Source organism: Phyllobates terribilis, unplaced genomic scaffold, assembly GCF_046119375.1.
Source record: "Phyllobates terribilis strain yellow unplaced genomic scaffold, ASM4611937v1 Scaffold_3__8_contigs__length_932513732, whole genome shotgun sequence".
NCBI lineage: Eukaryota > Metazoa > Chordata > Amphibia > Anura > Dendrobatidae > Phyllobates > Phyllobates terribilis.
In genome coordinates this window covers 329,681,407-329,706,313 of record NW_027362763.1, presented here as the reverse complement: position 1 = coordinate 329,706,313, position 24,907 = coordinate 329,681,407, and the positions used below count along the sequence as shown (strand labels likewise).

The following is a 24,907-nucleotide window of genomic DNA, read 5'->3' as shown; positions in this document are numbered from 1 at the left end:
TAAATGAAGAATTTTCCAAAGACTTTACTTTGAGTTTACCAGTGGAGTGGAAATGCAGAGGAAACGCAATATTATGCGGTGGCCATTTAATTGACCTTTCTAAGCACATTGCTAGAATACAGGCTGCTATAAATGGTGTCTGTATTGTGCTGACAGTCACAGCTCATTGCTGCAGTTTGCCCAGAAATCCATGAACATAAACCTGCACTGCTATTTACTGGGACTCCAGAAATTGTGCCAAATAATAGCAACGATTCATTATTATATGGCAACAGCAATGTAGCCCTCAAGTCATGGGAAACTGAATATAGAGAATAACCATGGAAGTTAAGCAAAATGTAGTGGGGCCTTAATAAGGAGAAGACCCCATTGTCTAAAGTAAGGGTTGTCTTATCTGGCTCTGCTTTAATTCCTGACATGTAGACTTGTGCGTGACGTGAACACAGATAACAAATTAATAATGGAAACCTGCAGTAATCTTTCTCGGACAGTCTTTCAGCAGCAACACAGCATGCCCTGAGTGCAAATTAAATGCAGTAATCAATGGAGAAATCTAAGTGTATGTTCAAGACAGTGAAATAAATCGCTACAAGAAATATACTTCAGCAAAGTAGAGGTGGGAATAGTAAAGGTATCCCAGGATTGTGCCCTCAATCTAACAGCCCACTCAAAAAAGAATAGAGTGGACTGACTTATCAATCCAGTGTATTAATAAGAAGATTTATGGCCGTTTACTGCATACCGCCTCATTCAGACTTCTGTTCATCAGTGTCGCTATCGGAGTGTCGTCAGAGTTTCAGTTTTCACCATCAGTCTTTCATCAGTAATTTTCACGTTTGCATAAATAAAATGACAAAGCTTCTCCCATACATTACAATGTTAATCACAGACTGCACATAGGTTGCACATTGATGCCTTGTATGGGTAATTTTGAACCGTGGCATGAATCAAAAACGGACATGTCTCTGTGATTGTTTTGCATACATGCAGTCCCCCAAAAAACATGGACATGGCTGAATAAATTATAATGTGTATGTGTTCTATTCGTGAAAAACACTGAATGACGATGTACGGGCAAAACGTATGTCTAACTCAGGTCTTAGCTTGTATACAGCGGAGGACACTAGTCACTAGTGGGACTTGCCTCTTATCAAGTACGTTTGGGACATCATTAGCCTGCAATTGCAAAGGGAGCTGCCAGCAGTGGATCTTGATGATTTGCATGTCTAAGTACATTCAGCGTGGTAGAACATTCCTCAGACAACCGTTAATAACCTCACTGATAGATGCATTTACATGCTAAGTGCGGGGATTTCTGCGGGTGGCGCTAATGCACTCTACTAAATAAATTGAGATGTTTTGAAAATGTTATTTCCATTTTTTCATCATTTGCATATCATTAACATGCCTATCGATCATGTGATTATGGGAATTTCACTATTTTTCCTTCTTATCTATCATGTACATGTCATCAGAGTAATATATTTAATACATTTGCACATTTTCTTGATTACATCTAACTTTCAGTTACATATGTAAAGTTAAATATTAGAGTTTAGTATTTATCAATGAGAAAGAACATTGAGCCGCTAGTTTCTCTGTGGTCTGCAACATATCTGCCTGCATCACTATATATCCACTGGACTAATGTGCAGAACTGCTGTTTAAATTGCACTTCATCGTGCTAGCTGCTGCACAGCGGCACAGTAAAATGCCAAGCAAATTAAAAGGCTAGAGAAGCAGAAGCAGCCATGTACAACCGAGCATTTCCCCCATTCCAATATCGTGTATGTTCCATATTTTCCATAGGGAGCACACAGTACATTTGTATAATGGTTCAGGCATTTTTAATCAGAATTAGGTGCCAACAACCATTACAGACAGTAGTTTCACAGCAAGCTTGATCTCATATCATAGTATAGATGACTAATAAGGTTACAAACAATGACAATGCCTTTTCATGACTGATTAACTTGCATTTAAGGTAAATTTACATCTTTATACAAAAACACTATCTTGCTATTTTTCCCTACTTCAAGCTGTACTGAAATTGTAGAGTTAAAGGTAAACTGGCACATCGTTTTCCGCTATTAAACTGACCCCAGTGTGTTGTTAGTGATTCAATGTGCATCACTAACACTTTGTTTTCAAGCAAAACAGTGCAATATTCATTCCAAAAAAATCACTTTGTATAGTTATTCTACCTTGTCTTTCAGTGATAGGGGTGGGCTTCAGTTGGTTTCAGCCACGGTCTCGTCATCTTATCCACGCCCATGCACTTGGATTGATCTGCAGTACTGGCCCGACGTCACGGGAATTTATCCTGTAAACCCGCGCTTGCTCAGTGACGGGCAGCTATCCGGGCATGCGCACTGAATCTGGGTGTACATCCCCAGCATTGTTTACTGTTTGCACATGCTCTGGAGCCGCTGCGAGTCACTGGCGGGAATGCGGTACGTACGGTGTCTCCCCGCCGCACTGACTGTCTCCTCCGCTCAGATACCACCACTGCTCTGGAGCATGTGCACACCGTAAATGTAGCTGGGGACGTACACCCAGATTCAGTGCGCATGCCCAGGGAGCTGCTAGTCACTGCGCAAGCGCGGGATTACGGAGAAGATTCCCGTGACGTCGGGCCAGTACCTAAGATCAATCAAAGTGCATGGGCGTCGATAAGATGATGAGACCATGACTGAAACCAACGGAAGCCCACTCCTAGGACTGAAAGACAAGGTAGAATAGAACTAGTGATTTTTTGGAATGAATACTGCACCGTTTTGCTTGAAAACAACGTATTAGTGATGCACATCGCACCACTAACAACACACTGGGGTCAGTTTAATGCGAAAAATTACTTGACAGGTTTCCTTTAACCGAGCCAAAACCACAGAATAGAACTCATACTGTTGGGCTTGGCGTTCAGGAATGGCTACGTAACATTTACATTTTTGATTTTATATTATACCACCTTCAATGTTCTGTAAATCAGCGGGGGATCTGGGTCCTGGGACCTCCAAACAAGCGCTCAAAACTCTGTTACAGAAGAGCAAAACTAAGCAGGCAGAAACTCTCGGCTTCTGCATGTTTTGTATAGATGGATCCGCACACGACTGATACAGGAGCTGAGCGCTTCTGCCTGCTGAGCTGCACTCTTTTGTACAAATCTCCTTTCCAGATGTAACTCAGAAGCATCACTGCTTAAAGGGAATCTGTCAGCAGGTTTTTGCTACCTCACCTGAGAGCAGCCTGATGTAGGCAAAGAGAAGCTGAATCCAACGATGTATCACTTATATTACAGGGTGCGGCTGTTCTCACACAATCAGAGCTTTTAGATTTAGCAATGAAGCAGAGCTGAGAAAGCTAACCCCGCCCACACCAGGATCTCCATGTACAATGTCCATAGATAGCGAGCTGCCAATAACAGGAGAGGTGTGTCGGACCAGGAGGCAGGCGCTGCTGTGTCACAGCAATGATAAGCTACTGAAGCTAAAACAATCATTGTAAGCAAACAAAACCTTGGAGCTTGATAAGAGAGGCATTGCTGAAATCTGTGTTAACCCCTACAGCACGCTGTCTTCAGATTACATAGCAAAAACCTGCTGACAGATTACATTTAAAACATGTTATAGAGAAGTATCTGAAGACATACTCAATAGCACAGGCCCACAGCTGTCAAGGGAAAGAATATTTGGCGATAAGTTAGGGTCTGGGTGTCACATACCCTACCGATACAGTCTTCTGACACCTTTCTTTGACGTGTGTGCACCATGACACACATTTTGTTCACCTATCCTGAACGGTTGTATTAATCAGGTATCACCAGGCAATATATAATAAAACTGAAATGATCGACATCGTGATATGCATGTATCCGTAAGTCATGCACTGCATGGTTAAGCTTACCTAACACCTCTTTATCATGGATTATTTTTACCTTCTCACTTTTACTTCGTGATTTAACACATACATACAAAAATAACAGAGCCACATTTTCCTTTACATTGCAAGGCACTTTAATGTCATTGACTGCATTATCATATGTAGGACAATCAGACATTAGTGTGCTCTTAGCCTAGGTAAAGATTTATAGACATCACACTGGAACAAGTGGACAGGAATTCACCACATCTTAGTATCCCCCGCTATTTATATTCTATTATTAATATACAAGAGAAAATCTAGGCTGAATTAACAAACTGGAGCCATTTTTATTAGAATTTACCAACAATCAACAAGTGTAAAGAGGGCTGTCTTGTTAAAATAACATTATACTTACGTATATGTAAAATATAGACAATCCTATAACTTACTATATGCTTCTATTATCATAGGCCTGATCTATTGTGTCCTGATCTTCAGATATCTCCTTTGCTCCCTGATTTGGCAGCCCCACTTCAGGCCCTGTGCTTAACACAAGAAAGCTTTTGCTGTCTCAGCATAACCAAGAAGAAGTATCCACCACACGCTCAAGAAGGTAAGTTGCAAATTATTTTATTTGATGGTGAATACACACAAGGATAAAGGGAGTCAGATTAAATGAAATAGTGACAAAAATGTAATTGGAGCCTACTGCTCCAGCACCTCCCTTCCTCTTGAGTGCAGACTATTCCTCTTCATTCAGCACATGACTAATGCAGCGTGTGAAGGGGGCTAGCTAACCTCTCATCTCAATAGCTAACTTAGCACCTTTTCTACCTTACAGAGAAGGAGGCTGGCTTAGCTATTGAAATGGCTCTGTCTGCCATCCAGTACCACACAGCGCTGATGACATGCCGACACAGAAAATGCTTTCTTGTCTTAAGAATACAGCCAGAAGAGGAGCTAACTAAAACCAGAATAGATAACAGAACATTGTGACTCCTCTGACCACAGCAGTAAGCACTATAACCTACAATTTTCCACACATTTAAATATCATTCTACTTTACTGGATGACCCTGTTGTCCTTGGATATAGTGTAAAGCAGTTTTCTTTGCTCTATGACTAATAGGAGGATGTACATCTATGAGGATGGTCTCTGCAGGTAAACACATTGATAAAGAGAACTACATGAATAACTGCACTCAATGTTCTCAAAGCCTTGGGAATTTAGCATATTGTGGGTTTGTTCACATCTATTCAGCCATGATTTACGCCACATAAGGTTGACTTTAGATGCTGGTAGAATGTAGTAATTAAAGGTGTTGTCTGGTCTTAAGCTACTCTATGTGACTGCAGACTTGTGAATCCTCGTATTGCGTGCACTACGCATTGTAAGGATTCTCCAGTGACGGCGCTGGGAGCGGTTGGCGCATGACGGAAAGAATGTGATTTGCATACATGCAGTCACGTGCAAAATAGATGAGAGTGGTCTCGTTCAATGAAAGTGAAGTGATCAAAGCCGGAAACAGTCTAGCCAGTATGTGGCCATGAGTATGTATATTGCATACTTGTAGTCACATGAGCAATTCCACTCGGTGCCGGAGAATCCTCACAGCACACAGTGTGCACGTCATGGGAATTCACAAGTCTGCAGTCACACAGAGCGACTACAGACTTGTACCCCAAGACCGGACAATCCCTTTAGAATTATAGCGGTGTATTTTGTACACTTACATTACAGTAAGCAATTCCCATTAAAGGGAATCTGTCAGCAGGTTTTTGACATGTAATCTGATATAGGGGCAGAGACCCTGATTTTAGCGATGTATAACTTACTGGGAGGCTTAGCGTAGTTCTCATAAAATCACCACTTTATCTGCTGCAGATCTAGCAGTTCTCTAAATGCTGAGCTCTGTATAACCCAGCACACACCACTGACAGCTTACTGCCTATGCACAGTGTACACAGAAAGCTGCCAATCAGTGGTGGGGCTGGGGTTACACAAAGCAGGGAGACTACAGGAGACAACTAGTCCTCTAGTGATAATCTCCTGGTAATAAAACATGTATTTTATTCAAACTACAACAAGCACCTGATAAGTGACAATACTGGAATCAGGGTCTCAGCTCCTATAGCATGCTGCTCTCGGATTACAAAACAAAACATGCTGACAGATTTCATTTTAAACCAAGCTCTATTAATGTCATTTCCTGAAATCTATACCTATTTCTGCTCTTACAATTTCCTGTTACTTCTGCAGGCTGTGGTACTGTCTCCAGGTTTTTGATTCCCCATCAGAGTAGCCTAAAGTAGGGACAGAGATCCTGATTCCAGCGCTTTAGCCCATACTGTTTTATCTGCTGCAGCTCTGCTAGACCCCTCAGTGATGAGCCCCTGCAATGTAGTCTTCAATATTCATGAGCTCCTGCTATCCAAGCCGCCACCACTGACTGACAGCTGTCAATCAACTGTGCAAGTGTGATAAGAATTGCAGATAAAATAGGGACATTATCAAAACAAAAAGCCCAATAAGTAACAGCACTGGAATTAGCATCTCTGTCCCTATTTTATACTATCCTCAAATTGGGAAACATAAACCTAGTGATTGACTCTGTATAAAGGGAACCTGTCACCAGAAAAAACGCTGACACTGACTCCACATTGGGACCGGCTGTCAGTCAGGAGCTGAACCCACTCCCACGCCGCCTGTGTGACTGAAGCCCGAATGCTACCGAGGGTAAAAAAAGATCATTTTCTCCCAGCAGAGTTTGGCAAAGTGCGAGCGCTGGGCATATTAATAACGCTATTAAAATGCAGATTGCAAGTTATTAACTAAAACTGATACACCAGTATATGCCATAAAGATGCAAGAGATGGAGAATGTTAACTGGGATCAAAACATTACTGACTTGTAGAAACACATGGTGTCAATGAAGAGAGCTTCTGCCGCCTCACTCCGACACGCGTTTCACACTGCTTCCTCATTGAATTTTACCTTCTCTTTTTAATGTTGCACGGTAGCCCAGTTTGGACATCCCCTGTGGATATCATGACCATAGGGGCTTCTGCTTTCTTGGCCACCTAAAAGCATCTGCTGCTCTGATAGTATGCCTAATTAGAAGGAGAGGCTGATTCCAGATCACCTACCAAAAATGATCCACCAGGTTTCCCACAAAGTACAGAGAGGATATTCTTACTTAGCAGAGCACCTATGTTATTGATTATAGTGCAACAAACCATATCTGATGAAAATCCTTATTAGAACAGCAAATATCACAAACTGATGAGCTGACGGATTAATAGGATGTAGTAAACATTAAAGAGATAGTTATAGACACTCAAAGGAGAATTCTTAAAGGGGTTATTCCCTTTCAGATAATGTTTGGCTGTGGCTGCAGTTTGTTAAAACAGAACAAACCTTGTTGTACTCCCCTTCCCCAGGTCCATCGGAGAGTCTTTGCCGGTGCTCCCAGAGTCTGGCATTGGCTGCAGCGCTGACATCACAGCAGCCAATCAGTGAGCTCAGCGGCTCTGCCTGTGTAGACGGAACGCCCCCTTCAGAGCCGCTGGGCTAACTGATTGGCTGCTGTGATGTCAGCATCGGCCAGACACTGGGAGCGCAGGCTTAGTGGTGGACCCACCCGGCAAAGGCGAGTACAGCGCAGGTTGTTATGTTTTAACAAACTGCAGCTGGGGCAAAACAATGTCTAAAAGGGAACAACCCCTTTAAATGTTAGTGAAGATGAGCCCCCTAAGGTGTAAATATATTCTGTGACTTTCAGGCCAATATTACCATCAGATCAGTGGAGTAAAGCCTCGTCTTGAGCAGAACCATTAGTGTCGGCTGCAAATTCAGCCCAAACAAAGAAAGTACGGAGCGCAGATTTCATATGTAATGTGCTTACAAACCTTTCATCTGCTCTTCTTCTCTGCCTGCAATTCAAATAGAAATACTACACAGACCCTAATGCCATAAAGCAAGATGATGAAAGAATAATGAGAACGAGAAAACTGCCAATGGGTAAAATAGAAAGCAAACTCGAGGAAGAAGAGATAGATACTTTCTATCAGAAAACCAGTTATGAGCAAACATAAAAGCCACATAACCCAGCATGTGCCATTATTCTATTACATTGAGAAGATGTTGTAGAGACGTAGCAGGCAGTATATAAGACACCAGCTAACTGATGCCTGTCTCCAGCTACCAGCATATTGCAGCTGTAATTGCAGATCTGCTATAAAGTTACACAATGAAACCACATTTTATGCGACTAATGATGCTACATATCTTAGGATAGCGACAAATATGTTTATAAATTTAGTAATCATTAATAAGAAATTGCAAATTCTAAGAATTTCTTTGCTAATCATCAGAACTTCAGTACGACGCTAACCATTCTAAGCAAGCGTGTTCCAGATACTATTGTAATGGCTCCTAATATTGTTACCCCACCTAATGGAGATCAGACAGCTAGCATCAGCACTGTGGGCAGATTTAATACCAATGTTGAAGGGTGATAGGTTCAGGCGCCGTGTATAAACTCTCACTGGCCCGTGACAAATGTATTAAAATATCACAAAGTGGTTCCTAAAAAAAATATCTATTGCTATAAAATGTAACAAAACATACAAACTCCTGCCCAAATATAAACCTATTAGATGAGATGGGTGCTGGACAATGTAATGTGTTGCTGTTAACAAAAATGTGCACATCACACAGCCACCGGCATCTAAAATCATTTCAGAACTTTCTTAGAAAAACAAATATACAAACACAAAGCACATGTGCTGCATCCCATAAAGGGGTATAACCCCCTGACTCCCCCCGTATACCTCCCAAAAACTGAAACTCTCCTGCGCTCTATGTAAATCCTGATGGTCTGACCCAACAGGCATCCTTGCTGAGGCATCTGTCCCTCCTCCCGACTTCTGATCGCCATGCTCCTGCTCTGATTGAAGAGGATGAAGGCTTCTGCGTCATCCACATAGCCGGGTGAAATCTCATGCCTGCGCAGAGACATCACCTGCTCGCACCTGAGCACTTTGCTCTGCCCTACTACGGGAAGAGCCCAAAACATAAGTGCGCATGTGCCATACTGAGGGCAGAGCAAAGTGCGAGCCGGTGAGGTCTCTGCGCAGGTGCGACATTACGCCTGCAACAACAAGCAAAAACAGAGTAATGCAGGGACACAACATACTTTTAGACCCTCCAAAAAAATCCAGATCCCTGACCACACCCTAAATTTACTAGAACAGGTTAGACCAAAAAATTAATATGGATTCAAATTAATTCAGACTCCAAACAAGACCCCAAAATTAATCAGACTACAGACGAGACCCAAAAATTAATTAGACTCCAGGATACTAAGATGTTTTTCCATGAGCCATCAGTTGACATGGGTATGGGATAAATAAGCAGTGTACCACTTAGCTCAGTTCTAGAGGTAGTGCCACCTCAATGGTCTGCAGTACAAGACATAGCTGCATACACACAGACAGCACTGTGTAAGGTGCTGTCCATCGTTGAGCAGATGTGTGTGCTTCTTAGGGTCAGACACTAAAGCTGGCCATACACCTGACATATCCATCTCTCCTGATCGCCCCCTACACATGAGTGCTAAGATGGGCCAAGCGTTCCTGTGTATTCAATAAGGAGCTAGAAGAAAGCCGCTGCCAGACACCTCTGCCAGTAGCTTATATGTTTAAAGAAAAACAGGAGTTTCCCCATACATATCAGATGGCCAGCCAGTGCTGCTGAAATTTGCAAATTCGCTCGACTTTCAGCTAATATTTTTAGGTGCCTTCAGGAATCACAAACTGACGGCCTACTCTAGGGACAGGACAGGACATCAAAATTAAAACCTGGAGATGTCATTACATCCCTTACAGCCCCAAAAGATTATTATTGCAACCTCTCCTGGCAGTAATGTGGGTAATTCCGAGGAAAATAGGATTTTAGGCCAAGTTCACAGACAGATCAATGGCAAGTCTAATATTTGTTCATTGCAGTATAACTTTTAAAACTTAAACACATTGTTATGTTATTTTGTAGTGTTCAATAAAATGATCAAAGTGTTTACACAAAAGAGGGCAAGTAACAATATACGGTAAGCAAGTCAGCGCTTGCCAAATGTCTTTCAATTTCTGGTATGCAAGTGCCAAGACAAAGTATAAAACACATTATATTGTGAAAAGACGGCACATGTACAGACAAGTAACGATTCTATAACATATATAGTAAAATGTTCTAAAGCGGGCATTTAGGAGAGAACATTCATTGCAATTCTTAACTCTCCAACTGTCTCCATAGCAGCAAACTGAAATTATGTGCACAAATTAAATGTTCTTTTGGGTATTGTACTGGATCCCACTTGCAAAAAGAGATTCTGTAACATTCACATAAGAGTTTACCAATGAAAGAGCTTTTCCAAGAAAACAAAAAAACTATTATATTTAGAAAAAAAAACATTGAAATGTGTGTCTCTCTCTCTAGCTGCCCCCATTTATCCAAACACTGTGCCTGGAGTAACTGATTGCTGTGTATTTATTTATTTTTATTTTATTTGTGCCTTTACTGCAAAATCATTTTATGTGCATTTATTGCATGTTGTAGCCTAAGGCCGGACAACTTGACAAGTCTGCAGTCACTCTATGTTACTACAAAATTGTTAACCCTCAATGCATGCACTGCGTGCTGTGAGAATTCTCCGATGTCGAGATGCATACCTCCAGCCACATTCAGACTAGACTTTATCGGGCCTTGATCAATACACTTGCACTGACCGAGGCCGCTCACATCTAGTTGGCATGTGATCCCATATATACAAATCATATACTTGCATCCATGCACCCGCCGCTGGCACTGCAGAATCCTCACAGCGGGTAGTGCACGCGGTCTGAGGATTTACAAGTTTGCAGTCACAAAGTGACTACAGACTTGTAGCCTAAGGCTGGACAACCCCTTTAAGCATGGACCATAGGGTGTTTCCTGCCTGCTTCTCTAGATTCATAATATTCTCTGCTCCTAGACACAGCAGGGTCTTAAATAGCTGTACCCCTGTATAAAAACAGGGTCCAAGGAGAAAGTATTTAAGTCTTAAAAGAGCAACTGTCATCTTTTTTTGTTCATAAATCAAAAATAAAAGTGAAGAGAAGAAACTTTATAATACATTTAATGAGAGAAATCAGATTCTTTCTCCTCCTGGACTGATGTTTTACTCTCAATTCACAGGTAAAATTTATATTCAATTAAAACCACTTTTTTTAAAGGAGACGACAGCGGCTGATCAAAAAATTCTATGGAGAGGGGAGAGAGCAGCTGGAGGCCGGCACAGACATCCCGCTGGAAGTTCAAGGGAATTTATACTTACACTTTGGAATGATTCATCAAGACCAGACATTTTTTCTCTCACCGGTCTTGAAGAAGGGGTATGTTGTAGTCAGACGCTCCTGATTCATTAAGAGACGCGCCTGACTGGAGTAAGATTTCTGGCATAAGGAACGCCACCGCTCATCATGAATTCTGGTGAAATTGCTTTGAAGAATGCGGCTTTTTTTTCTAACGTCTAACTTTAATAGAAACATATGCTTAGCTCAGGGCAGTGGACTGTAAGGCTGCATATGTTTTATCGAAAAAGGAAAACAGGTAACGATTGTCAACCGCCGATTTATAAGCCAACACATGTCAGGGATGTGCCCAAACACTTCTGGGTGCCAATTATTATAGAGATATTTCAGCGTTATTTAATAAATGTTATTCTTCACACAGGTGCTCAACTCATTACTGTGTGTCCATCACATAAGCAGCACAGGTTTTCTTTTTTGCTGCAAGTAAACAATTAAGTTTCCTATTAAATAACAACAGAAAGGAATGAAGACAAAGTATATTGTATGGTGCGGTCCCGCCAGGAAGCAGGAGCAGCAGCATGCAGGAAGACACGGGGTGATCGGTCCACGGCTGCCCGGCTAAGTATGTGAACTGGGGAAGCTGCTCGCCGGCCACAGCCCCCAAGAAGGAAACCTCTTCACCCCTTTAGGGACAGGAAAACACTGAGGATGGAGGGAAGGGGAGGGCTATTTAACCTCTTGTGTTTCCTTTCCCTAATTAGGATGGGGAGGCTACTTCTTGTTGGTGCTGTCGTCGAGGGGATTAGAGAAAGATTCATTCTAAAAAGTAAGACATTTATTTGCAGAAACTGGAATATTGGCAGTGAGCACAAGCCAAGGTAATTTGCAACTGAAAACTGGGACACTAATACTTAATCAGTCGTAGACTAGGGTCAGGCATGCGTAAATTCTCTCATCCGAGACAATTGGGTCAATTATGCAAATCACACTCTGATCAAATGCTAATTAAAGTTTGATCCGAGTGGGATCACAATGTGATCAGATTCTCTTGGATGAAAAGACAAAGATAAAAAAAATGTCTCCATCTTCTCCATTCTATCAGTCCGTGGAAATCACACTGCAATCAGATGTCATCCAAGTGCAGTCCGATAGTTTCCACGGACTCGCTGACATGCATGGCCGAGTGTGATTTGAATACTGGATGAAATGTCGACTATTGGATGAAATGCAGCGATTTTTTTTCCGTACCAGCACTGTTTGAGGAAAAAGTCGAACATGTGCACAGCCCCATAGATTAGCAAGGGGGCAAGCACTGGTCCGATTATTATGGCTGTCTGCAGGAGCCCTCATAAGGGTAAATTTGACAACATATTAGTGAGATGACAAATACTCTCACGACAAACTTTATTATCATTTAAGAATTAATTTTCATTTCCGCAACTATATACAACATGTTATCACCATCCTCTTCTCCTCTACACATATAAGCAAATGCAGAACTATTATATTGGATTCTACATAATCTAATTTCCATTTACTATATCTTGACTATATACTATACCATATGTCCACATTCATCATTTAGTAGCTTGCTTTACAATATTATACAGAGACATTGAGGGAACATCAGACTTACTGAGCTGTAGAGAAATCCTTCACCATTCATCGCCACGTAGAGTCCTGCCTTAACTCCTTGTATTGCAACCACTCGGAGACCCACAGGAATTAGATTGAAGAGGGCTGAAGTGAAAATAAAATGATCTTTCAGAGAAAAACCTCAGTCTGCTGTTCATGTAATAATCTAATTAGCATTTATAATACAGGTTAATAGCAGAAAAAACGTTGAGTCTGTATTCATTAATGTTGTGTCTGAAGATTATCCTTGAAGAATATCAGCAAAAAAGGTAAAAAATTATAAACACCCATCAGTATTAAATTCTATTACCAACATTTAACTCCTCACTGACATATGACGCACAGTTTTGTCATATTTCGGCTTCCTGACGCATCTTTCTGGGCAGATGATGGCTGTGATATTCAGCCATCATCTGCCTCTAACTGGCAGAGCTCCACCCAAGGCTGTTATCTTGCTAAATACTGCTGTCAATCTCTCACTGCGGCATATACAGCGCGCCAGCAGGGGGACGAGTCAATCCATGAGCCCATCGGCACCCCGGTGACTCGATCACAAGAAGGCCATAAAATCCGGGGGTCGGCTGAAAATCACCATGACGTCACGACAGTTCTCCTGTGAATGCCAGCTTCTGACTGAGGAGATGGTGATTTTTAATATTGTACATCAGCACTGTGATATTGCTGTATATAGCACTCGCGATAGGATGATCACAGGTTCTATTCCCCTAATGGGACTAACAGATACAGCGAAAGCTAAAAAAAAAAAAAAAAAGTTTTTAAGAATATTAAAAAGTAAAAAAAATATATAAAAATTCAAAATCACCTCACTTTTGCCCGATTAAAAAAAAAAAAAAAATACACATATGTAGTATTGTTACATCTGCAAAAGTTCAATCTATCGAAATATAAAATTAATTAAACCCGATCGGTAAGTGACCTAATGAGAAAAAAAAAAATCTTAAAACACAGAATTATGTTTTTTGGGTTTTTTTGACCACCGCAATACTAGAATAAAATGCAATAAGAGGTGATTAAAACTGGGCTTCACAGGAGCGCCAACATAGAAGACATGGTGCTTTCAGCAGACCCCTGGTACCACGGAAACTCATTGCTACCCATGTCGAAGGGTGGGAATTTGCGCCCAAGGGACTTAAATACTATTGTCAGAGATTAACAGCAGCATTTAAAGGGAATCTGTCACCAGATTTTTACTACACTATCTGAGAGAAGCATAATGTAGGGGTAGAGACCCTGATTCCAGCGATCTGTCATTTACTGAACATTATTGTCATTTTGATGCAATCACTGCTTTATCTGCTGCAGATAAGAATCAGGGTCTCTGTCTCTACTATATACTGCTCTCAAATTAGGTGCCAAGCTAAAGTTGCAATAAAATACCGATTGCCATCTTCCTCGGTTTCCAGCTCCGCTCCTCACTCGTGACGAAAATTCTGACCAAGGTTTTATAGTCTTAGATTGTGATTTCCAGCTGACACATCAACCCCAGTGTGATCCGGATAGTCGGAATTTCAGCCAGAAAAGTGAGAAGGTGAAGATGACTGGCGTGGAGCTGGAAACCAGGGAAGATGGCGATGGGTAAGTAAATGAACACATTTACACTTCATTACATATGCACATACAAAGGTTTAGCATTTAAAACATTTCTCGAGAGTACTTCTTTAAGCATTCCCTGGATAATACTACACTTTTAAGTCAAACCAGAGGGTCGCTTTATTCACCTGCATTTCAACAGCTTAGTACAGATAAGGAGGATGCGTTATGGTTTAAAATCCACAGCAAGACTACAATCTGCTGCAGTTGTGTGACATACATATTTAAAGAAGGGCTCTCACTAGGGAGAATAAGCCTTAAAATGGGTTTAAAATAAAATTAAAATTAAAACACACACACAAATGCATTAATATCTGCACATACATGGAAGCAAAAGCATCCTATGGCGTGTAGCATTTATTAGGTTATTTTGTGTTAAAATGTAATGTACCTGCAGTGCTCTACATAGGTACAGTACTTTAGCAATAACATTATATCAGATTTTTATTACACCATACAAAACTATGAATTTCTGTTTAACAATCTGACAATACAACAATAATTCACTAAATACATAGCAATAAATTACTTTGTTCTAGCAGTGAAAATGTTAATGCTGCACTGAACAGCTGTTCTGTTAAAAAAACAGGTTTCTGAGGTTTGTGAAAACAAAGTCCCTGATCAGAAACTCAACAGGCATTATACATGATTTAGAAGTGAAATAAAAGGGCGATTTCCTTACTGTAGTCGCTGTTCTCGTCCTTGGTGCCATCAATGCTGCCATCTGGGTGCATCTGCAGGAAGTATCCCTGCTGGCTGAATAACCTTGTCACAATTCCTTTCAGCTGGGGTTCTGTAAAATAAATCCCATCAATACAACACTTAGAACTGTGCTCAGTGATTGTGCACGGGACAGAATGCTTAGTCACCAGGATAGAAAGTGAATACGCTAATTATGGCTGGCGGGATCACCTGCCTCTAGTTCCTTCCAGCTGTGACACTATCAGACGCAATTGAGGGAAGATGCTTAGGAAAAACTTATCTAAATGGCTGTACATAGATACACTGTGCCAAACTCTGCCAAGGTCATCATTAGCTTCATCTTCAAGATTGGGGACAATTTTCCCCTTTTAATGGACTGAATTATACCAGATGTGCTTTTATTTAGTTTCATTAACATCAGCTTAAAGGGAAACTCCAACAGCATCTATGATCTATGTCCGTGTGACAAAATCTCTTCTTTGGTTTCTATATTATGCAGTGGTCAGACAAGTAAAACTACATTTTATTCTACAATTCTATCATAAAAATAGTAACTTCATAAGAAAGCCATACAATACAACCCAGTCTCACATATAACGGAGCCAATAATATACCAAGTCCAATTTATGGCATATAACTGAACAAATACGTCTTAAAGAGGTTGTTCTGAGACTTTACTATTGATGGCCTAGCGTTAAGATTGGTGGGGATGCCGGGTGTCCCCCCTATCAGCTGTTCCTGGTGTTGGCAGGAACTGCTCAGCACAGCCCCATCAACTGTATATTGGCCGCAGCTGGACATTGCATACCTGCCCGCTATTCCAATCAATAGGGGGCGGATGTGAAGTACCAAGACGTGGCCACTATTCTGTGGAAGAAGGAAAAGTCATGGAGTTATGCATATCACAGGATCGACAGACATGTTAATGATATGCAAATGCTGAAAAAGTGATTTCCTCAGTATTGAGTAAGGCTACGTTCACACGTTGCATTTTTGCTGCGTTTTTATGCACATTAAAAGTTGCTTTTTTACAATATCAGCAAAAAAGGGGGCTTTCATTAATCTCACGAACACGCTTTGAGCGTTCTTTTAATATGTAGCCTGTTAGTTCTTTCAGCGTTTTCTCACTCATAGAAAGCAATGAGAAAGGGGAAACACTTCTTTAAGAACAATGGCATTCTTTGCAGTGATTTTCAAGTGTCTTTGGTGAATATAAGTAAAGCGCACATGCACACGGAACGCAGTGAAAACGCTGAAACGTGGGTGTTTTGAATGCAGCATTTTTCCTGCCAAGAGAGCAGGTTGTGGCTCAATCATAGAAGCCTGGAGTTATTCTGGGGGCTCAGGATGCCATACACATCTGTATATCCTTCTACATCGCCCCTTGAATGTTAGTTCACAGAAACACGTATTCTGCTGACTGGATATTAATTCCAGTTAAGTGAAGAGCTGGAACACAGCACAGCTGAGGTGTTTGGTGCCAAACTGGTCCTCTCCAGTGCTGATCTCTGGCTTCATAGTGGCACAGAAAGCGAGATCTAGGCGGAAGCAGCTGCTGACTGCTCAATGCTCAAGAGGTTTTGCAGAGATTTCTGTGATTCCTTCATTCTACCAACTGTTGCTTTCAGAAATCCACATGAATGCCACCAAACGACCCCTTCCACATTAATGGAACTGATATTTAGTTGTAGCACCATGAAAGAGAGCAGAGTGATGTATTGCAGGGGGCACTTCATTACGGGGGCACTTCATTACACACCACTCAGTGCCGATTTACTGCTGCTACCATTTGGCCTATAAAGGGACATCGGCGTGGAATTGCTAAATGTTCTGTAGATACTAAGGAGGGACAGTCTCCTTTGTGAACAATTCACGGGCTTATAATTCTAAAATTATGTGATGTAATTATCAATTTAGGATAGCACTGGTAAAGTGCCAGGTATGGCTTAAGGAGGAATTGGTAGTTTGCCATAAAATTAACAATTTAGAAGCACCTTTTTAAGATCTCTGTACTGTCGTACCTCAGTTATTTCACGTGGAAACATATAAATAAATGGCCACCCCTTCCTTGTGAACGAGTTATCGCCCTGCACACACTGACCCAGCGTTATCAGTCTCAGACTATGCAGGGATACATGCTGTTCACAGCCAGAATGATCATTTATAAATCTTGAAGGTTATTTGTTTTTTAATTATTCTAATTAGAATCAATATAAAAAAATGTATACTGCTTTATGAAATATAGCAATGAATTATAAATAGTTGTCAGAATAAAAAAAGTTCTGAACATACTGTACACCTCCATTGTCACCGGCGCCCACAGACGTACCAATACATTACATAGCGAGATCTAAATCTAGTATCAAACTAATATTGAAAAGTTAGCGGGTGCCAGTCAAACAATCTGCTATGCAGTCAGTTATGACACACATCTCTCATTTCATTTTGTGTTTCAGTCTTCTTGTAAATGTGTTACATGGGCTTCATTAGCTGGCAATCTGTTCCATCTGACAATCTGGCACTGCAACAGTGCAAATCTGTAACAGTGGCACAATTGTATTTATGAAACGCTTCTAGGCAAACCTCCTTTTATCACTTGGATCAAGAGACAGATGTTCTATCCGCCTTGCATAGTCTCATGCGGTATGTGTCTTCCACATTATTAAACACATTCTGTCAGGCTGAAAAAGGCCCACAGCAACAAGGAGCTGAAGGCTTCACCCGAAGGTCTTAAAGGAAGCATGTGTGCACTGCATAGGCCCAGAGAAAAACCACCCAGGGCAACAGGAGTGTCACCGAGTGACAAGACACGGAGCTGCTATGTAGAAGTTATCCTAAGTAAAATATGTTCAGTAGAGGATAAAAGACTGGAATTCAACCACATATTCATTCCTGCCACCAACAATAATGCAAAAAATGTCTTTGAAATTACAGGAACCGTTCTACTGAATTCTGTAACTGACGGTGTTTCCAAGTTTCAAAATTGAGCAACTTTCGAAACAGCCTTCATTAAAAACTTCTCACCCATATGTATGCTGGAGAGCAGACTCTGCCGGATAAGTGGGCCGCACATTAAAAGATTTGAAGTAGAAGGCCCGCATTCATTGCAAAAGGAGGTGACGTTTTCAGAGATGCCATACTTTGTAATTCAATAGGACTTTTTGATCACTTTTTTTATTCCATTTTTTGTGTATGTCATTATAAAGATAAAGCTATACTTGTCATGTTTTTTTATGGTGCTCATTATATGTACCATGACGCATTGTGTGTGTTATGGTACAGGTTTATAGCTTGCATCATTTCTGAATTTTTTACTATTCTTTTCCCCCTTTTTTTTTTTTTTTTTTTTAATTAGTCCCTATATGGGACTTTTACTTGCCAAATCGCCAATATACTTTTGTACTGCAGGATATTGGATCTGTCAGTTTTACAATAACATTTCTCCTTTTAGACCCTGCTTATTGCATGGCCATACAGGCCACCATAGCTGACTGACCTGGAGGCCATTACTTAACAGCAGGGTTTTTTTTCATGGCAATTACCACCACCTCGTGATTGACAGTGGTATCTATGGGGTTAAACAGGCAATACCAATCGTGGCAGTTTCGCCGGGTGTCAGTAATAATATACAGCTGATCATGGTGCCTTGTGAGCCGGCGCCCTCACTGTGCCGAACATGTATCTCCATATTCACCTACCACCAGCGATCCAGCAGACACACTGTGCTCCGCCATGATGTCATTTAGGGACGCTCATCATGCCACGAGATTATCATAAGAGCTCCAGTGCCTCATGGGCCACAGGTGACAACCTCAGGACCCCAACCAGCATGTTTGAGACCACTGCTACAGAGTCTTCTTCATTCCTTCACATTCCTGGCTTCCCTACTACTTCTGAAACAGACCCAATAATTGCTCCTGGTTGTGCCATCACCAAGCAATGTAATTGGCTGTTTCTGTCAGCAAAGTAAATGGAGTGACAGCGCGCATGTGTGACCATCTCTCTGCCAAACTTCTCAACATTGCAATCGAGCAGTGTAGAGGAACAGGGCCTTTTATGATTCATTCAATTTTACAGTGACAATGAAGGGCAAAAAGTGACCACTACAATTCATAATCAACAAGAATGAGAAAAACATGCTATGAAATGTTTGGAATTGGTGGAATTATGAAAGTGGCTTCATACGAATTGCATCTAAATGTGAATTTTCACATAGAATACAAGCTGACAATTTATAATGTGGCTGGAGATTTACACTTCTGGTAATATGGTAGTAATTTAGTAGCACTGCATGGATAAAGCATTCTGCACTGTATGATCCACTGGGTTAAGATGTATATTCCTCAGATGGAAAGAACAGATAAAGTTGTCTCCGTTGTGTGTAACTGCACACACATCACTCTAAAATGTGATTAAACACTTTCAAGGCCAATTTACATTTGAAGATGCAATTTACGCAGAATGTCATCCTGTTTCTCAGATGCTAAAAGTCTGTTCTCTATTCTCTTCTGGAATGTTCCAACACTACATTTAAATCCGTTTGTAAGGTGCTGCTAAATGTTAGAATGTGATTTTCTCAAGCTCCACAATGAGGTGTTCCAAAAATGCACAATGTTTTCTTAATTTGACAATAGTTTATTTTCTTCTAGAATCTGAAAAGATGATCTGTATTCTAAATGCCAAACACGGACTTTGCCCGGAAGTCCGTTGCACTGTTTGGAGTTCCAGGAGAAGTCCATTGGAGAGAGAAAGAGAAACCTTTCCGGTTCAAAAGTCCGGGTCCTTATTGTTTTCAATGGGGTTCGGGTTCAAGTTCGGATACAGTTCTAGTAACCGAACCAAACTTTGGAATAAAGTTCGGACCGGGTACAAGAACCGTAACTTCCAGAGGCCCGCTCATCCCTAGTTATGATCCAACCAGAGGTACATTTGCAAGGAACTTGTATCTTTAAACCAAAAGTAAACTGGTTTATTCTGATAAGGTCCTGATTACATCACACATAATGGCTCAGTCTTAGACTAGCCATACATATTAGGCTGTCGACTGAGCGATGTGTCGCCCAATCGTTCGGTCATTAGCCATCTCAGCCAACTTTACCGTATACAGTCAGAACCAAAAGTATTGAGAATGAGACAAATAGTAATTTTTCCAAAGTTTACTGCTTCATTTTTTGTAATGGCAATTTGCATATACTCCTGAATGTCAAAGAGTGATCAGCTTAACAGCAATTACTGTACTTGCAAAGTCAATATTTGCCCAGAAAATGAACTTTAACCCCCAAAACACATTTCAACATCATTGCAGTCCTGCCTTAAAAGGAGCAGCTAACATCGTTTTAGTGATTGATCCATTAACACAGGTGTGGGTGTTGATGAGGACAGGGCTGGCGATCAATCAGTCATGATTAAGTAAGAATGACATCACTGGACACTTTAAAAGGAGGCTGGTTCTTGGTATCATTGTTTCTCTTCAGTTAACCATGGTTATCTCTAAAGAAACACGTGCAGCCATCATTGCACTGCACAAAAATGGCCTAACAGGGAAGAGTATCGCAGCTACAAAGATTGCACCTCAGTCAACAATCTATCGCATCATCAAGAACTTCAAGGAGAGAGCTTCCATTGTTGTCAAAAAGGCTCCAGGGCGCCCAAGAAAGACCAGCAAGCGCCAGGACCATATCTTAAAACTGTTTCAGCTGCGGGATCGGACTACCAGCAGTGCCGAGCTTGCTCAGGAATAGCAGCAGGCTGGTGTGAGTGCTTCTGCACGCACTGTGAGGCGGAGACTCTTTGAGCAAGGGCTGGTTTCAAGGAGGGCAGCAAAGAAGCCACTTCTCTCCAGAAAAAACATCAGGGACCGACTGATATTCTGCAAAAGGTACAGGGAGTGGACTGCTGAGGACTGGGGCAAAGTCATTTTCTCTGATGAATCCCCTTTTCGATTGTTTGGGACATCTGGAAAACAGCTTATTCGGAGAAGAAGAGGTGAGCGCTACCACCAGTCTTGTCTCATGCCAACTGTATAGCATCCTGAAACTATTCATGTGTGAGGTTGCTTCTCAGCCAAGGGAATCGGCTCACTCACAGTCTTGCCTAAAAACACAGCCATGAATAAAGAATGGTACCAGAATGTCCTCCAAGAGCAACTTCTCCCAACCGTCCAAGAGCAGTTTGGCGCCCAAAAATGCCTTTTCCAGCATGATGGAGCACCTTGCCATAAAGCAAAGGTGATAACAAAATGGCTCATGGAACAAAACAGAGATTTTGGGTCCATGGCCTGGAAACTCCCCAGATCTTAATCCCATTGAGAACTTGTGGTCAATCATCAAGAGACGGGTGGACAAACAAAAAGCAACAAATTCTGGCAAAATGCAAGCATTGATTATGCAAGAATGGACTGCTATCAGTCAGGATTTGGTCCAAAAGTTGATTGAGAGCATGCCAGGGAGAATTACAGAGGTCTTGAAGAAGAAGGGGCAACACTGCAAATATTGACTTGCTGCATTAACTCATTCTAACTGTCAATATAACCTATTGGTACTCATAATATGATTGCAATTATATTTCTGTATGTGATATAAACATCAGACAAACACTAATAAAAACCAAAGGCCAGCAGATCATGTGAAAATATAATTTTGGTGTCATTCTCAAAACTTTTGGCCATGACTGTACAGGAGCACTCGCTCGGCTGAGAGCTCCTATGTTTTCTATGACAAAGCCTCAGACTGCCCCGTCGGCCAGTGCCTTATCTCAGGGAGATCAATGCAATCAGCAGTCCAAAATTGGATATGTGCGATCAACATCTCTCCCCACCATCAGTCGGCCGGCGCCCATGTCAGCCATCGATATTGGCGGGTTCAGCCGACATTAGTACAATGTGTATGGGGGCCATTAACATATACCTCAGGAAAAGCTCCTGGCATATACGTTATACGGATGAACAGATGCCTCTGATGGATGCTCAACTGTGACATCTGTCAACTATAGGCTATTAAGGCATCTGTGTACCAAATATGGCATGAAATGCTTATGACGTATGTCATAAATGGATGTCTGTGACAGAAGTCACACAGTGACACATTCATCACTCTTTAGCTTACATTGTAGAAATAAAAAAAGTAAGCTGTATATGACTTTTACAGGATACCATTAGATGGCATACTGTACTACACTATTCCATTCTCTTTTTTCAGTATGGACACTATTTTGACCTCCATCTGAGAATGGAAAGCTATGAACATGTTTAAACAAGTAAATTCCCACCTTACTATTTAAGCATAGATTAAAAAAAATGATAAAAGCCCAGCTCAACTCTACCGCTACAGGTAAGGGCTCATCCAGACGTCAGTTTTTCTCATAAGTTCTATCCATGTTTTTCACAGATAGAACTTGTACCTATTATAGCTCATGGAGCTGTTCACATGTCCAATTTTAATCCAAGTCTAAGATCAAACTCGCCAATGCAAGTCCGTGAAAAAAACTGGACAGCATTCGGATGCCATCAGTGTGCTGTCCGTTCTTTGCGGACTGTTTGATATGAGACGTTGAAGGTACTCAAACAGCTTTTTTTTCCATCCGCGATAAGTTGATCAAACTCTAATGTCAAAAACTGACACTGATCAAACTCTGTTGAGTCTCTAATGAAAAATAAAAAATACTGATGAAACTTGGACCGTTTTTTTGGGTACGAAACAAGTCACTTTTCTGAATGAGCCCAAGCTTTATAAAGCCCTTGATAAAAGAGGGAGACTACTGAAACAAAGTACTGGACAGGCAAAATCCATGCAATTACCTGTAAAGATGGTACACAAAAAACAAGCATGTGGCCACGCAAACAAGCGGTCCTACTGTTACAACACCGTGATTTACTGGTAGAGCTAAATATTTACATAAAAACATTTCTTATTTAAATGCAAAGTGTAAGCCACAGGCAAATGATATTTAAGCAGCAAGCACAGACTAGGGCTCAGTAGGGAGTTATGTTCAAAGTGTTCATATTATATGCTGTACACTGATTAAATGATGATCCATTTACTGCATTACACAGCTGTATGACATTAGAATCTATTAAATATTCAGATGCACTTGGCCTCATAAACAGACAATGCAGGTGGTTTACTTGTTATTTTGGAATAAGTCCTCTTAATGTGAATGTATGACATGTATGTTAATTGGGAAACAGACACAAAATAGCATAAAATCTGCAAAAGTGTTTTGAACCACACAACTAAGAGTATAATGGAGATTTTAGTGTCTTACTGAAACACTACTACAACCATATTATTGACCTGGTCTAATAGGGAAGAGCAAAGAACTGTACTGCACATACGCCAGCTTTACCTACAGGTCATCGGCATGCTTAGGTCTTTCCCAGCGCATGCGCCCTACAGTTTGCTCTGGCCTCCGCAGGGCAGAGAGGAGTGTGCCTGTGCAGTAGTGCGATGGGGGACACTGTGTGGATGACGTAGGACGCGTCTTCCACATGAAGCAAGAAAGGAGGACAGCGCTGAATCAAGACCACACATTTGTTTTTCTTACTTGAAAAAGACACCGGTACGGCGTTGAAACGTGTTGTTAATAAAAAGCCTTTTCATCATCATCATCTCTGAAGAATTGATTTACTTCAGCAGCGCAGCCCACTTATGTGTTCATCCAACTGGATCCAATATCTCCTGGAGGATTTATCTTCCAGCCACGGGGCAGCAGCAGATGTTTTTCTTCATGCCTTCATAGGAGTTGTGCCAGTCACAACGCCACCAGGTCAGTGTAACCAGCACTCTTCTACTCTCCCTCCATAGGGTATCACCCTATTGTGCGCTCTGTTCCCCACATTAAGATCTACATAGGATCAATACCAGAGACGCCCATCGGACCAGATCACACAGTCTGAGTATAATAAAAGCTCTTTTATGTGCCTTGCAGTGAGGATTGGGGACATATATACAGCATACTAGAATGCTGCAACAGAGGGCTGAAGGAGGTAGGCCATACTTTATATGGGGAAAACCTTGTAACAGGTTCCCTTTAGCAGTGCCTTCTACCCACACATCACAATTAAGGTGGTTCAACAACATGATCTTTTAATGATTTATTTACTTTAAGGGGTATTCTCAAACTGTCTCTTGAGCAGCTTATAGCGCTGCAGTCTCCTTACGGTCTCCTTTGGGGGCAGGTGCTTTTCCTTGAGCGACTGTTCTGGTGAGTAGCTTCATTCTGATACACCACATTAATGGTCTGCCAGTGTTTATTCTGAGTCTAGACTGTTATCACAATATTCACATTTGGAGATAACAGGGACTTTGAACAAGCTCACAGCTTAGGAAAGTGAGATCCCTGATTAGAACAGCTGCTCTGGAAACCGCAAATGTTGGGTGCTGGAGATTGTGATCCCACAGGACTGATAAGAGCCATGGAGCAGAGAGTGGGTGGGGGTGGAAGGGAGGTGCTAACTGCTGTATTAAAAAAATATATATACAAATAATCAATGGACTGGAGAGAACTGACTGGGATGTTAGGAGTTAATTCCTTTCCTGAAATGTAATTACTGCACACATTTGGCCAAGCTCTATGGAAACAAGCTGTACACAAGCAAGTCAAATTGCAAACTTGCTTATTTTTATGCAGTCTAACTAAAACAATTTAATAACATGAGAATACACCTGTAAGAGTACAGCCAGACATTGAGGCTGGCTGATTGTCCAAAACTCTGCCCACCCACTGCAGGTCAGGGGCAGTGGTAGGAGTTTCGA

The 24,907-nt window shown here is 41.3% G+C and overlaps 1 protein-coding gene across 4 annotated transcripts in view; it reads right to left on the bottom strand.

Annotated features, from left to right (window-relative positions):
- The window catches only part of FGF12 (fibroblast growth factor 12), a 590,755-nt gene that overhangs the window by 169,560 nt on the left and 396,288 nt on the right, over positions 1–24,907 (bottom strand). For all 4 annotated transcript variants that reach the window (XM_073675156.1, XM_073675155.1, XM_073675154.1 and 1 more), the window contains 2 exons: positions 15,136–15,246; positions 12,844–12,947 (listed from right to left, as the gene is read on the bottom strand). In XM_073675156.1, coding sequence (XP_073531257.1) covers positions 12,844–12,947; positions 15,136–15,246 — 215 coding nt within the window. The remainder of the gene's footprint in view (positions 1–12,843; positions 12,948–15,135; positions 15,247–24,907) is intronic.